The 16,598-nt window shown below is 39.2% G+C and overlaps 1 protein-coding gene across 6 annotated transcripts in view; it reads left to right on the forward strand.

The window, feature by feature from the left end:
• Positions 1-16,598, forward strand: part of LOC131684969 (high affinity copper uptake protein 1) — a 146,588-nt gene that overhangs the window by 112,797 nt on the left and 17,193 nt on the right. For 5 of the 6 annotated variants that reach the window (XM_058968273.1, XM_058968269.1, XM_058968270.1 and 2 more), the window contains one exon: positions 30-59. The exons of the other annotated variant lie outside the window; for it this stretch is intronic. In XM_058968273.1, the coding sequence (XP_058824256.1) occupies positions 30-59 (30 nt within the window). The remainder of the gene's footprint in view (positions 1-29; positions 60-16,598) is intronic. 6 annotated transcript variants of the gene reach the window in all.

Genomic DNA, 16,598 nt, shown 5'->3' on the forward strand with positions numbered 1-16,598 from the left:
AAACAAAAAAAAAACTTCAACCGCTGCAGCATGGTTGGTGAAGTGATCCACAAACAACCGTAAGTTTCTGGGGAATGCGCTGCTTGAAATTCTATTTTCTCATTACCAACGCTATGTAGTGTTAACCCATTTGCATAGTTTTTACTCTTTTCTCTGTAGCTTGCCTGTCGTAGTTGGAACGATGAAATAGTTGAAAATTCTATTGCACTGACATTCTTTTCTGTCTTTTCCTCTTACTAGTTACGGCATTGTTTACTTTCTGCACTCTAAACTTTTCCTTTAATCTAAAATAACAATCATGTATATTAGAAATATTGACGAATCCAAATCAATTAATTTGTAGCAACAGTATATCCTTATCATAGTATAATCAGGCATCTTCTTATAGGTGCTTGAATACAGGAATGTACATATTCCAATATTTGAATTGTTTTGTTGTATATTCAACTAAAATAATGACTTATGACTACAGCACACTTATAGTACACAAACTGTATGCAAGAAAACTAGGAAAAAATGCAGGCAGGATAAAATTGGATGATTATGCTTTGCAACGTCAAAACCGAAAGTTTTGTTTTTCAAAACCGTGACCTCCTGAGTATACGGTTTTCCCGAAAGTGCATGGATTGGATTTGCAAAGATGCTTAGAACAATGAAATACACATTTTTATGCATAGTATGAATCTCTAAAACACACGATAATAAAGTTATATTGATGAAAATTTCATGAATAGTTTCAATAGTTGTTTCAAATACTATCCAAATTATTTTTTCAAAAAATGCACTACATCATGTTATAAAACCTCTACGAAGATACTTAACATCAAGTTGACGGTTTCAAAATTGTGTAATCTTGACCGTAAAACTGCTAATCGCGAACATTTCTGCTTGAAGCACGGTACAGTATCTACCTCGTGAGTAAGTCTGTTCCAATCTCATTTCACGACAGTAGACACCAGCAGCAACATGTTCCTCCATCAGAGAACCATCAGTGTGACAGGTCACTTGTGCTTGTTCTTGTCTCGCCATATATAGCCATACAACCACTCCTCTCGAGAGGGCATCATCTACTGGATTGTCCTGTAAGAAAAACTATACCGTTTGTAGCAAGAATTTCTTCACCCCATGCAATCATTTGTGACCACAGCCGTGTATAACTGATAGAAAAATCAACAGGGTTTTTGTTACAAATATTAGTAATATACAGTCTGTTGGTAATAAAGGTGTTACTATCAAAAATTGATCAAACAAGAATGTGTGTTAATCTGTCAACCTTTTTTTTTTTGACGTAGGACTACGTCTTTGGTTTCGATATGGGGGTGCATTTTGCAAATTCTACAAAAATGGTATGTAACGAAAAGTTGTTCAATTTTAAACGCATATAATTCAACGATCTCATGATAAATTTTCAAATTTTTTGCACATATCAACCCGAAATACTTCTGAGAATAGATTCCAATAGATAAACCCAAAGATTTTTGATATCATGGCATTAAAAATTTAAATAATGTACATTCTAGTCAAAATATCGCGCATTTACACACAGAAGATAGCGTTTCCCAACTCCAGCGCGACAGATTTGTGTACCAAGCGCGCTACACTTCTATGAATGACGTCATCATCGACTATTTAAAGAACGGATTTAGCCGGAGAAGCTGAGTTGCCTGTTGAACGGCAGGCGGAGCAGATCACTGCGCTGTGTGTTTTCACAGCCAGCGTAGCTGAGTTAGATGTCCGTTACACTGGCTGTGGAGGTACGCTACTCAGTATTGTCCAACACGCGACTAAGCTTCTCCGTTCAAACACTATGCTTTCTTTTATGTTGTGTTCGTTTCCAGCACACTTTTATGTACAATCTCAAACACAATTATTCGTATACAGAATCGCGTGTAGATTCTAGCTCCATTTGCAAACACGGGTTACATAGTGTCGTGGTACAAATTGTCTCTTTCGCTCTACCCATCATCATCAGCGTTAACTCATTTTGCTTTGTGCGGTTGGGTTCAATGTTTGAGGCGAATGTGTACGTAGGTATACCTAATTTGTTAGCAGGGTTACCATATTCACAAATTTTTCAGTACTGCCACAGATTTTTTTCACAATTTTTGATCACAGATTCTTTTTCACAGATGGCAGATTTTTGGCATTTTGACGAAAATTTCACGGATTTTTGGAAATATTGTGATTTTTCGGAAATTTATCGCAGATTGTTTTCCTGTTTCAGTTATCACATATGGTAAAAAGATATTTTTGGCCGAAACACAGACCCACACAGGCACTGTTTGTTAGCGGTTGCATGCGTAACCTGCATGATAGCAATCTGTGCTTTCGTTGCGCAAAGACGAAAACTTTCTCAGCAACAAATTTACGCGGATCGATGGAAAGTACAACGAAAGTTTTTTATTTACGTTCGATCAACTCATTGATTTATTTCCACTCAGCCTATCCTATTCTGCTAATAGGTACATACTACAAATTGTTTTCGATTCTTGTATATTTATAGTTTAGATATATGATTAAGAACACTGCATTCGCTACATTTTTATGCGTACTTAAGAAAAGTTACAATAATGGAAAAATATAACTAGAAAGTTTAGTTTATACATGAAATGTGATTATATTGTCTTAAATTATATTTTTCTTCACCGGTCCGGGTTTTTAACAACACACAATCGAAAAGTTTTTACAATTTTTAAAAGCTGATCTTGTGCTATAAAGATTTAGGTGCAGATATTAGTTCGGTCACGGTTTTCTGTCTTCTTTCTTCAGATCTTCTCAAATAAGTTTAATCGGATTCGATCACCTACTACAAATGAAATGACCTGATATCCAAGAAGGTTTGGTTCAATATGTAGCATTCGATGTTGGTTGGTTGTACATAAACTATACGTAAAAAATATATTTGATTTATTATTACTCTAAATGTACTAAGAAAACAAATATTGTATATTAAGTCCTACGTCTACAGTTCGTGCAACTCCATATGGCTGCCCCTTGTAGTTTTTAATAAAATCATGTTTCTTTTTCAAGTTCAATTCGTACATAATAAAGTAAAACAATTCACCCAAGCTTCCTTTTTAACGAATGCGAATTGCTGGACCTTTTGTTTGACTCATTCCTTCAAGTTTGCACAGCCACCTTGGCAATTTTACTCGCCACAGAACGCCAGTTTGCCTTGAACTGCATCTCGCTGACAACTCGTCGCTGTTGTGCTATCTTATGACAAGCGCCATTTAGCACATTTCGAGAAAAACGATTTTTAAAGTTTGAGATTGAATATCTTGAAATTTATAAATGGTATAAACAATCCAAAGAAGACTATTGATGCTTCTATCAATTCTGCATTAATCTCTCAAATATTACGAAGATCGGTTGACTAGTTTGCGAGTTTGTACTATGAATGTAAACAAAAGTCGCACTCACACGTGTCATAGGCGTGTATTGATGACATTTGTATGACGTTTCATAATCGTGCATGGAAAATTTTCCATAGAAAAAAATCATCAATTTTTAACTTTTATTCATATTTTTGCGTTTATATGGTCTATGCAGAGATGCCAGGTACTTTTTTCAAATGTCTGCAACAATAATTTTAAATGTCTGGGAAGAACAAAAATGTCAGGAAAGCTAGTGTAACCAAAAGCCTTTATATTCAAAAATCTGCAAATATCTGCAACAAAACTAAAAAATCTGCAAATATCTGCAACCAAACTAGAAAATCTGCAAATATCTGCGTCATCGAAAAAATCTGCAGCTTAAATTAAAAGTCTGCGAATTTGCAGACTTGTCTGCAAATCTGGCATCTCTGGGTCTATGAACAATCAGTGAAATGCATTTTGAAGAAAATGAGTCAGGGAATCTAGAAAAAAATGTTATTTTTGGTTGCAGTGTTGCCAAATATACTTTATTTCCAGTTTAAAACTAAAACTGTGTTTTCTCACAACTCGTGTAATTTTCTTTTGAAAATGTTTATGCCATTTTATTACTCAGACATTTTCACACATAAAAACATCTAAAACTTCAATATAACTTGAGCACATCCCTAGATACAGTAATTTGAAGCAAAAAACTCATAATTTCTCATCATGTTTCTCGCTATATCTAAGCAACCAAGTAGAATTTCAAAATTCTGAAAACGCCACTTTGTAGAGATTTTTCAAACAAGTAATGTGGCATATCTAACTCAGTTTACCCCAAAATGGCGTTTGTCATAAGATAGCACAACAGCGACGAACTGTCTTTTGCGTGTCCTTGAGGTTCCGTTTGATGATTGCCCAACATTTTTCTTCTATTAGGTTCTTTACGGACACAGTTAACCTCACTTTTCTTGACAGTTCACTTGTACTGTTTACATGGACTTAGACAAATTTTGTGGACGACTAGATTCGCTCGAGGTAATTCACAAAGTCCATGTAAACAGTTCAAGCGAACTGTCAAAAATGAACACTTGAGTCAAAAGTCACACTCACACGTGTCATAGGTATTAATGAAAAAAATTGTATGACGTGTCATAATCGTGCATGGAAAATTTTCCATAGAAAAAAATCATCAATTATTAACTTTTATTCATATTATTGGCTATAAAATATCGGCGAAATCTATTTTAAAGGAAATGAGTCAGGGAATCTAGAAAAAGTAGTTATTTTTGGTTATAGTGTTGCCAAATATGCTATATTTGAAAACTTAAGCTGCATTTTTCTTACAATTCGTGTATTTATCTTTTTGAAATGATTATGCTATTATGTTTCTCTGATAGTTTCTCACATAAAAACATCTTATACATCAAGCTAACTTGAGCCAATCTCCAGACACAGTCATAGGGTCCGCAGTACCGACCCTTTTTGGCAAGAACCGGTACTACGGTACTGAAGCCCTCAGTACCGGTAAAGTACCGGTACTCGAATATTTTTTAAAAAAAAATCGAAAAAAGTTTCAAATTGAAATTGAATGCTCAAACTGATGATCTGATTATTCTCAGATGATTGATTTGTGCTGATCAAAAAACATGTTTATTGTTTTTAATTGCTTCGGAATGGCAAGACTTATTTCACAGAAGATATTTTTCGTATAGGGCACCTTCTTTTATTTCGAAATCTAGGCCACTTTGAAATCAATAACTGCTAAGTGGTGCGACTTTCGGTCGATTTGAACAGATGGTACATGTATGAAACCCTATTAACAACAGTAAATCAAAGCGAGAATGGCAGTAAATTCGAGCAGGTTAATCGCATTTCCACTCTTGCATTTCTGAAAATTGGTTCCGACACTTAAGGTCGTTTGCCTACTATTCTCTAATGCATATCAAGGCTCCTTGCTTTCCTGTAAACTATGGAGTTTTGCTGAATTTTCCGATCACCAATAATTACAAATCGCCCCATTTGAAGCAGTTCACCAAGTCTAAAACTGTTAGCTACAAAATCGCTCTTCGTTCTTTTATAAAGGTTTAAGAGCAAACCAAATACAGACACGACTTAGACCATAGTCTTATTACGCGCCATCCAGTGAATAATGGAAACCAATCAGAATGTCGCTAATAAAACTTTAATTTCTAGAATTATTATGATGAAGGCCCCACCTCATTCCCACACAAAGGTGTTATCTCAACGATTTATCTAGAAGGCAAATTAATATAATTAAACGCTATCTTGCAGACCGATATTTTGAAACAGATCCCCCTGCAGAGTTAACATATTTGTCATAAAAATTGTATAGTACCGAAAATACCGGTACTGGCTTTTGTTCAGTACCGGTATTACGGTACCAAAAATGGGTCGGTATTCGCGGGATTTTCGGTACCGGTATTACCGGTACCACAACCCTACACAGTCATTTGAAGCAAAAAATTAAAAACTTGTCATCATATTTCTCGCTATGTGTCAGTAACCAAGTAGAATATTAAAATTTTGAAAACGCCACTTTGTAGCGATTTTTTTGACAAGTGATGTGGCATATCTAATTCTGTTTACCCCAAAATGGTGTTTGTCATAAGATAGCACTACAGCGGCGAAATCTGAAACTACTGTGTTGCTGGAGGAAAGACAACTGACGTTTTTCCAGGCCTTCCAGGCCAGGCCTGTACATTAAAATACCTGGTTCATAGTCCCGGTTGCGATGTAAATTTCACTATTCAAACCGCAGAGCAGATGGCCTGCCATACGAGATATTTCTTCGCAAACTTCGTCAGTTTAAAGTGTTTTAAAAATCTCTGCCGCATCTCCTCTTTTAGTCGACGTATAATATTCCTGTCCAGGAAGCTATATAAAGTATGCCGTGGCGTAGGTTTCATCATCCTGTACCACGTAATAAATCTTCGTCAGTATCTTCATGTAGAATTTCCGCGATTGTTTTCTGGTCGACTTTTTTCGTGTTTTTTTTTTTTTTTTACAATGGAGAAGACCTTTATGTCCTAGCCCAGTACACGTGCTAACGGTAGGGTCCAATCTACCACACGGGGTGCACTGGGGGCGTGTCGGACTCGAATGGTGACCAGCCATTAATACCGACTAAACTCCATTGGGCTCCGCCATCATTCCTCCCAGGAACTACCTCTCGGTATTACTTCTGGGGGGATGGCTGTACTAAATGTACTCATTCACTCTCACTCACGCGATCATACATCCTGTATGAGGCTTACTTGGGTGCTCTCTCAATCACACTTTGATTCACTCTCAAACACTCCCACATGAGGCTGACTTTTGTGCTCACCTTTTACGTTCCATGCGAGGCTGACTTGTGTGCTCACCTTACTCATTCCTTGCTAGGCTTACTTTTGTGCTCGCCCTACCCATCCATGTGAGGCTGACTTGGGTGCTCACCCTATCACCTGATTCACTCTCAATCGTGCCACTCTATTGTACCTTTGTCACTCCCTCTGGCATCCCATGTGGGACATTTTTCTTAGGCCCCACTTCTGACATACCATGCGAGGCTGACTTTTGTGCTCACCTTTTTCATTCCTTGCTAGGCTGACTTTTGTGCTAGCCTCTACCAACCTGTGAGGCTGACTTTTATGCTCACCCTTAACATGCAGTGTGAGACTGACTTGGATGCTCACCCTTTCACTCCTCTGCCACGCCATGAGGCATCGATAGCTTAGTTCCAACATACTACGCTACGACCCTCCCGTCTTGGCATGAGGCAGTCCACTCATACGCCTATACACTCACTCTTCTGTCTTGCTTCGGGGTGGCTGGGTTTACCCCTTACACGGTTGCCATTCGCTGCGCCAACCTACCTCGGCATGAACAGACCATTCACTCTCTTATTTTGCGCTTGGCCTTTTTCGCTCCAGCTAACCAATCACTAGTTAGCCGTGCCCGCCGTCTGTTGCTCGGTTCGCCAGATTACCTGTAGCCTACTGGCAATCTGGATGGTAGCAGCCGAGACTGCGTTCCACTTCTCCACCGTTTGACACATCCGCTGAATAAGGGTATCCGGGGTTGTGTCCCAGCCACAGACGTCAAGCATTGCTCTTCTTTCGACGTCGAACCGATGACATACGAACAGTATGTGTTCGGCAGTTTCATCTACACCTGGGCAGTCCGGGCAGACTGGGACCTCCGCGTGCCCGAACCTGTGGAGGTACTGACGGAAACAGCCATGGCCTGACAGGAATTGTGTCAGGTGGAAGTGAACTTCCCCATGGGGTCTTCCCAACCAGCTCGATATGCTAGGTATCAGCCGGTGGGTCCACCTACCTTTCGAGGAGTTGTCCCACTCACGCTGCCATCTGGCGACCGAGGTCACCCTGGTGCGCTCGCGGGCTCCCCTATTTCCACGTAGCTCAAAGCACTCCTCATCTTCCCGAATGACCAGCCCGACTGGCATCATGCTCGCTATCACGCAGGATGCATCGTGTGATACCGTGCGGTAGGCAGATATCACTCTGAGGCACATCACGCGGTAGGTGCTCTCCAGTTTCTGTAGGTAACTGGTTACCCTCAGTGCTCTTGACCATGACGGGCCGCCGTACCTGAGGATAGATACGGCAACGCCTGCCAGTAACCTACGTCTACTGGCGCACACCTTTGAGCTGTTGGACATCATTCTCGATAGTGCCGCAACAGCAGTCGACGCTCTCTTGCACGTATAGTCGACATGGCTGCCGAAGGTCAGCTTGTCGTCTATAATGACTCCGAGAGACTTCAGACTTCGCTGTGAAGTGATCGCGACTTCTCCCACATGGATAACTGCATGTTGTGCCGACTTGCGGTTGTTGACGATAACTACCTCCGTCTTATGATGAGCGAGCTCCAGGCCTCTCGCGCTCATCCATTCCTCCACCGTGCTAATCGCGTGTTCTGCGGTTAGTTCTACCTCAGGAATTGACTCCCCGTAGACCTCCAAGGTTACGTCGTCGGCAAAGCCGACGATCTTGACCCCAGGAGGGAACTTCAGTCTCAGAACCCCGTCATACATGAGGTTCCATAGCACCGGGCCTAGGATCGAGCCCTGCGGGACTCCGGCGGTAATCGGAACCCTTTTCTGACCGGCATCGGTCTCATATATCAGTACGCGGTTTTGGAAGTAACTTTCCAGGATCCGGTACAGACCCACCGGTAGGCTAAGCCGGTGTAACGAGAGCGCGATGGCATCCCAGCTTGCGCTGTTGAATGCGTTCTTCACGTCAAGTGTCACTAACGCACAGTATCGAATACCTCGCCTTTTTCGTTGGATCGCTATCTCGGCAGTATTTATCACTGAGTTGAGAGCGTCCACTGTGGACTTACCCTTCCGAAAGCCAAACTGGTTGCTTGACAGACCGTCCGTACCTTCCGCGTACGGGGTGAGCCTGTTGAGGATGATCCTCTCAAGCAGTTTGCCAGTCGTGTCTATCAGACAGATTGGTCTGTACGCCGATGGGTCGCCTGGCGGCTTCCCGGGCTTCGGCAACAGCACCAGTTTCTGCCTTTTCCATCTATCGGGGAAACGGCACTCGTCAAGGCATCTCTGCATAGCTAGCCTGAACATGTTCGGGTTCGCTATGACTATGGTCGCTATGGTCGACTTTTTTCGTGTATAGTAACGAATTGGACTCACAGCCTTCTTGAAAGTCGACGGTCTGGCTCGTTTTTTGACTCGATGTACGGTTGTAGACGACACTCTCAGCGGCGTGCTTGCAACATCTCGGACAGAGAGGTGGGGGTTCCGCTTGAAACTACTGGCCACTCTTTTTGTCTTTTTTGTGGCTCCCGATTACGATTTCACCTCGATCGCGTCTTCCTGTCGCCTGTTGACAAACGTTTTCCAAACACTTATTACTTTGGTGACAGCCATTTTGGCAACATTGAATAGTTCGGATTTTCGCGATGCGGGAGCAAAATTTGCTTCATTGCTTCCTGCTTCGATGCCATTTTCACAACTGAACAGCAAATGTCAACAACATCAAACAGTAGGCATGATGCTACGCACAAACATCTTTAAAGTTGTAATTATTGTTTATTGTATTAAATAATATTTATTTAAACTTTTCATGCTAATGCTAGTTTGTAATAACCATTGTGATAAAAAGATCTCAAAAATGGTTATTTTTAGCTATTTTTGAGTTTAAACCAACTAAAACACCCATTGTTTTGCCTAAAATTTCACATCAATATCTATCGATTTGTATCATAAATTCTCGTATTGGAGGACCAACTCCTCAATGGTGGATTTTGAATAGGGGAATCCGAGGCTATTAAAACCGTGGCACAGTGTTCTAAAACGTCGCTTTCGTGCTCAAAATTAATAGCGTCTAAACCAGCCCCCTGTCAAGGACGACGTCTCTGTACAGCCAGCATCACTGCCATGAAAATCAAAACATTAATTTTGAATCGAATGATTAAAAGCTGTAATTAGTTACTAAGTTGATTTTCTGAATAATATGGTATTAAATCATCCCACAAGATGCAAAACGTCATGTGGAATGCTTGCGTATCGTGTATAGTGCCGAACATAATTCCTTGTTTGGGGCTTTATAGCTATAACGCCTAATATATGTTGGTCGCTGTAAAACTCCATATGATGATATAGGGTTGCCAGAAGGCTGGTCTAAACCGTTAACTTCAGCAGTATGTTTTTTTCGGAGAAGTTCTTGCCTTTATAATTAAGCATCTAAAGAAATATATTGTTCAGGGATTAATTAACCTATAAGTGATATACGAAATTTATTTTCTGAGCTAATTAAGATAGAAACTTTGTGTCTTCGGCAAAGTTGTAGAAAATATTATAACAAAAGAAATTGTTGAAGACACAATATATCTAACTTTAATAGTTTTCGAGTTATGGAACATGTTATATGGAAGACCCCTTGAAATTAGTTGTTTCATAAAGTAACTTTCTATCTGTTGTATTTAAAAAAATGTTCCAAATTTTGCGACATATTTGCGATAACTTCCGCCTTTAATAACCCGTTTCGGAGCAAACAACACTGAAAGTACTAGCTTTTTACTTTCATATAGTGGCTGACTTGTTTGTCGTGATTCGACACCATAAACCACTTTGTGGAAGACTCCAAAAACATAGGAGAATGACTAAAAAAGTTAACATGAAAAAATAAAAAATGCTATATGAAATATCATTGGTCCATCCGCAGTGTTAACACAAAAAATGGTTGTTGGCATTTAATTCGATCGATCAAACTTTGAACAGCTATAACTTATTTTAGAGACATTCTAACACCATACATCCTTCAGCAAAGTTGTTCAGCATATCCTGGACTAATCTTCTATCTAATTGTTGGCATACTGCAAGAAGAATTGTAGTCTGTAGAATGGAAAATGCAAAAAAGTAGGTTTTCCCATACTTAACTCCATACAAATTTCAAACGCAATGCGCTACGCCGGGGTAAAACCAATCGACTTCAAATTTTGCACAGTTATATGGGACCCCGAATGGAACCAAAAAAGTGCTGTGCTGAAAAAAACGATCATTTTGCCCCACCCTAGTAAATATAAATTACTGATATAATATATATATTTTTTTAAAACATTGTTTCTTACTGTAGACCGAACAAGAATGATTTCAGAACGAACAATGTGAGTGTAACATTTACCAGTCATTCCAGTTTACAACGAACAGATTTTTGTAAATTTCCGATATTATGTCTGTTATTGCAAACGTGCCCTTTGCTTAAAATGAAGTCATATCTGGCTAACGTCTTCTGGCGCCCTTGGCGGAGTCTCAGTTGTGCCCTCTTTGGTGTTTACTTAGGTTTTCTTTTTCAGTTCGACCTTCAAATAATAATTTATATTTGACTGTCGTTCATTTCATGTAAATTCCAACCACAAATTTTTTACTGTATGTTTATGAAATCAGTTAACGCTCGGTGTTTGAAGGCGACGGAAGGAACATCTATTCAGAAGACTATATATTTGACTACCAATGGCATGTATGGAAAACTGGCTTCATTGCATTGTTTTTCGATTGTGCTCAATTTTTGCATGGGGACTTTTTTTCGAGGCACCAATACTTTTGGGGCGTGTCCGATTTGAAATTTCAGGAAGACCATAAATATTGGCACTCTACCGTATGTCAAGTATACTGAGGACACAATTTTAGGAACTTGATGTGAAGATAAATGACCACTTTATTCCTTTACTATCAAATTCAGACTTGTCTTTCAAATAATATCCCCCATGATTTCTGTCTCTTCCTTCTTATTCTTCAGCTTTCACTTTGCGTATGGCTCTAGGCCAGTGCATAAATAAACTCCTGAATTCATCCAAATGATCCTCAAATGGATGTCGAACAAGATTCGTCGCCAAAGACTCCGAGCTTCCGTATCCGATCTTTTTTCGGATCAAATATAGTTCGCGAAGCGGTCTAATATTACGCATGTCGCAGAAATATTCAGCTGTGGCAGATATCTCGAAAGCTCTCCTAGATAAGTTCAGTATTGTGATATTTTCTGTAAAGCAAACAAATTACGTTACTGGCGACTAGACTTTCATGAAGAACTAACGCGTTTACATGCCCGCTAACAAAGTTGAGATCGATAGTATAGTCATCGAACTTGACATGCGTGGATCTACTGAAGAACGGAATTGTCTATTTCAATGACCTCTTGCTTCAATGAGCGAAGATTTTGATTGACAATCGCACTGGACGGGACAAAATGGGGTGTCCTTTCAAACTAGTGTCGGGTGACCCTTTGCGAGACTGCTTCGCGTCTTCTTCGACAAGGATCGTCTGCATGGTTGATTGTTTGTGCTGCGCGTCATGCATGTAGTATATCACTAATTACAAACAAATGGGTCTTTACAAGAATAATTTTGCTCTCTCTCTCTCTCTCTTGAAAGGTCGCTAAATATACCGGCAAGAAAAAGCTCTGTCACAAATCCGAAGCAAATAGCACCTGGTTTTAGACAATTCAGAAGAAATAAAGTGTTTCTAACGCTTCTAGAAACACCAAAAATCTCATGTGATATTTCAACCAGAGATCTAACTTAGTGCAGGATTGGGAACCGGTAACTTTGTGGTATTGCGGAATTCCTGCTAGCAATTTTCATGGTACGGCATGGGTTTATCTTCTCGATGATAATTGATCTAGCTTACTCCACGATCTTTGCTACCGCTTTATAAAGGCGGCCTGCTTTACTGCCCCTGACCACATTTCCGTTCCCCTTGTTCCTATGAAACTGAGAAAATGAGCGGAAAAAATTTACAATAATTTACGCTATTTTTGTTGAAATTTGAAGTCTTTGCCTTGTTCGTTGTTTATTCTGGACTAATAGGACCTTACCGTAGTCATCAGGCGCCCTTGGTAGAGTCTCAGTTATGCGCCTTCGTGCTATCTGCTTTGGCTTTCTTTATCAGTTTCAAACAATCATTTTATGTATACCTGGGAATGATACTCCTATCCTGACTTATTTTATGACTTAACCTCACTTATATAATAAAGCAGATCAAGATTATAGCGCCCCCTAAGGTTGGCAACCTGACCAACCACACGCTACGGCTCTGAACGTCGGTCTATCTTTAAAACATCTTACTGGACATTTGATAAAGGTTCAGTAAAATTTACGCCTGTAGCAAAATTTGGATGAAGTTGCAACCGACGTTAGATCGCTCGACTAGACTGGACAATTTTAGAGATATTGGCGTTTAAAATTTTGCGCTACGCCGGGGTAAAACCAATCGACTTCAAATTTTGCACAGTTATATGGGACCCCGAATGGAACCAAAAAAGTGCTGTGCTGAAAAAAACGATCATTTTGCCCCACCCTAGTAAATATAAATTACTGATATAATATATATATTTTTTTAAAACATTGTTTCTTACTGTAGACCGAACAAGAATGATTTCAGAACGAACAATGTGAGTGTAACATTTACCAGTCATTCCAGTTTACAACGAACAGATTTTTGTAAATTTCCGATATTATGTCTGTTATTGCAAACGTGCCCTTTGCTTAAAATGAAGTCATATCTGGCTAACGTCTTCTGGCGCCCTTGGCGGAGTCTCAGTTGTGCCCTCTTTGGTGTTTACTTAGGTTTTCTTTTTCAGTTCGACCTTCAAATAATAATTTATATTTGACTGTCGTTCATTTCATGTAAATTCCAACCACAAATTTTTTACTGTATGTTTATGAAATCAGTTAACGCTCGGTGTTTGAAGGCGACGGAAGGAACATCTATTCAGAAGACTATATATTTGACTACCAATGGCATGTATGGAAAACTGGCTTCATTGCATTGTTTTTCGATTGTGCTCAATTTTTGCATGGGGACTTTTTTTCGAGGCACCAATACTTTTGGGGCGTGTCCGATTTGAAATTTCAGGAAGACCATAAATATTGGCACTCTACCGTATGTCAAGTATACTGAGGACACAATTTTAGGAACTTGATGTGAAGATAAATGACCACTTTATTCCTTTACTATCAAATTCAGACTTGTCTTTCAAATAATATCCCCCATGATTTCTGTCTCTTCCTTCTTATTCTTCAGCTTTCACTTTGCGTATGGCTCTAGGCCAGTGCATAAATAAACTCCTGAATTCATCCAAATGATCCTCAAATGGATGTCGAACAAGATTCGTCGCCAAAGACTCCGAGCTTCCGTATCCGATCTTTTTTCGGATCAAATATAGTTCGCGAAGCGGTCTAATATTACGCATGTCGCAGAAATATTCAGCTGTGGCAGATATCTCGAAAGCTCTCCTAGATAAGTTCAGTATTGTGATATTTTCTGTAAAGCAAACAAATTACGTTACTGGCGACTAGACTTTCATGAAGAACTAACGCGTTTACATGCCCGCTAACAAAGTTGAGATCGATAGTATAGTCATCGAACTTGACATGCGTGGATCTACTGAAGAACGGAATTGTCTATTTCAATGACCTCTTGCTTCAATGAGCGAAGATTTTGATTGACAATCGCACTGGACGGGACAAAATGGGGTGTCCTTTCAAACTAGTGTCGGGTGACCCTTTGCGAGACTGCTTCGCGTCTTCTTCGACAAGGATCGTCTGCATGGTTGATTGTTTGTGCTGCGCGTCATGCATGTAGTATATCACTAATTACAAACAAATGGGTCTTTACAAGAATAATTTTGCTCTCTCTCTCTCTCTTGAAAGGTCGCTAAATATACCGGCAAGAAAAAGCTCTGTCACAAATCCGAAGCAAATAGCACCTGGTTTTAGACAATTCAGAAGAAATAAAGTGTTTCTAACGCTTCTAGAAACACCAAAAATCTCATGTGATATTTCAACCAGAGATCTAACTTAGTGCAGGATTGGGAACCGGTAACTTTGTGGTATTGCGGAATTCCTGCTAGCAATTTTCATGGTACGGCATGGGTTTATCTTCTCGATGATAATTGATCTAGCTTACTCCACGATCTTTGCTACCGCTTTATAAAGGCGGCCTGCTTTACTGCCCCTGACCACATTTCCGTTCCCCTTGTTCCTATGAAACTGAGAAAATGAGCGGAAAAAATTTACAATAATTTACGCTATTTTTGTTGAAATTTGAAGTCTTTGCCTTGTTCGTTGTTTATTCTGGACTAATAGGACCTTACCGTAGTCATCAGGCGCCCTTGGTAGAGTCTCAGTTATGCGCCTTCGTGCTATCTGCTTTGGCTTTCTTTATCAGTTTCAAACAATCATTTTATGTATACCTGGGAATGATACTCCTATCCTGACTTATTTTATGACTTAACCTCACTTATATAATAAAGCAGATCAAGATTATAGCGCCCCCTAAGGTTGGCAACCTGACCAACCACACGATACGGCTCTGAACGTCGGTCTATCTTTAAAACATCTTACTGGACATTTGATAAAGGTTCAGTAAAATTTACGCCTGTAGCAAAATTTGGATCGTTAGATCGCTCGACTAGACTGGACAATTTTAGAGATATTGGCGTTTAAAATTTTAATAAAATTTCTGACACTACTCAGGTAACCAATTAGTCTGGGAAATGCGTCAACTAAATCGTTTTGTATGCTGGTTTAAAGTAGCTTTATATGACTACATTGCCACTATGCCCTGAAAATGCTTTTTTACAACTGTTGTGCATTCAAAATACAGACAAGAAGCATTTGCAGAGTACTAAATATGAATTCGCTGCTGAAAACAACCACAACTCGCAATCGGGTTTTGGCACACAATACAAACACTCTTTGGGATACCTTTGTTAAACAAATAATTCATTTTTTTGGTTTTGATGTAAATATCAATACTTTATTTAAAAATTTTCTAGCGGGGAAATAAAGATCGAAATGGTGAGTTGAACGAAAGTAATTATGTGAAAAAATATGTACAAATATTAAATCAAATGTGCTGAGTGGCAGCAGCGGTTGCTTTAGAGGCAGGGTACGATCACTGTCGCCAATGCGATAACGTTTTTCCTGGGACGTTATCATAGCCCAGGGATAGTATAAGGGTTTGCGCATTGGGCCGGAGTACCAAGGGTTGCGGGTTCTAATATTGTCCCTCAGGTGATTTTTTCAAATAATTGCTTTCGTTCAACTCGTCATTTCGATCTATTTTCCCCGTTGAATAAATCTGGCATCACTGTGTAGTACTGTGGTCTAGAAAAATAACTAAACAACCGCATCCAGCGAGAACAAATCTTTTTAGTTTGATTTAGAGTCGAATAACATTGTGCAAAATTTTAACTACATTGATTATGACTTGGTTGTATTTTCATTCGAAATTGGTATGGAAATTACTACAGGAAAACTTAACTTTTAATTCTCCCCCAATAAATTATGTGGAAGCATTGTCCAAAAAGGGCTTAACAACTTTGTCCAATGAAGTATGGTGGTGGTATTTTCCCAAAAGTGCTTTAGCTATCCAAAGTTCTATGATTCAAACTAAATTACATCTTGCGAACGTTACCTGTGTACCTAGGAATACTCCCTTCGACACAGTTTTTTCCGGTGTGCTCATTCGAAAACATTTTCTTTATTTTTTGCATACTTCGAATAGTTAACGTGTTATCAGTGATTGAAAAATGTTTAATTTTATAAACTTCAAGAGTAACTTTATTATTTATGTGTCAATTATTTTTAGCTAATTTTGAAAAAAAAATTAAAAAAAAATCTGTTGAAGATCTAACATAGTATTACCATTGCACAAACAACCAATTGTTCAATTTGTATTGATTTTGG

This window comes from Topomyia yanbarensis, chromosome 2, assembly GCF_030247195.1.
Source record: "Topomyia yanbarensis strain Yona2022 chromosome 2, ASM3024719v1, whole genome shotgun sequence".
NCBI lineage: Eukaryota > Metazoa > Arthropoda > Insecta > Diptera > Culicidae > Topomyia > Topomyia yanbarensis.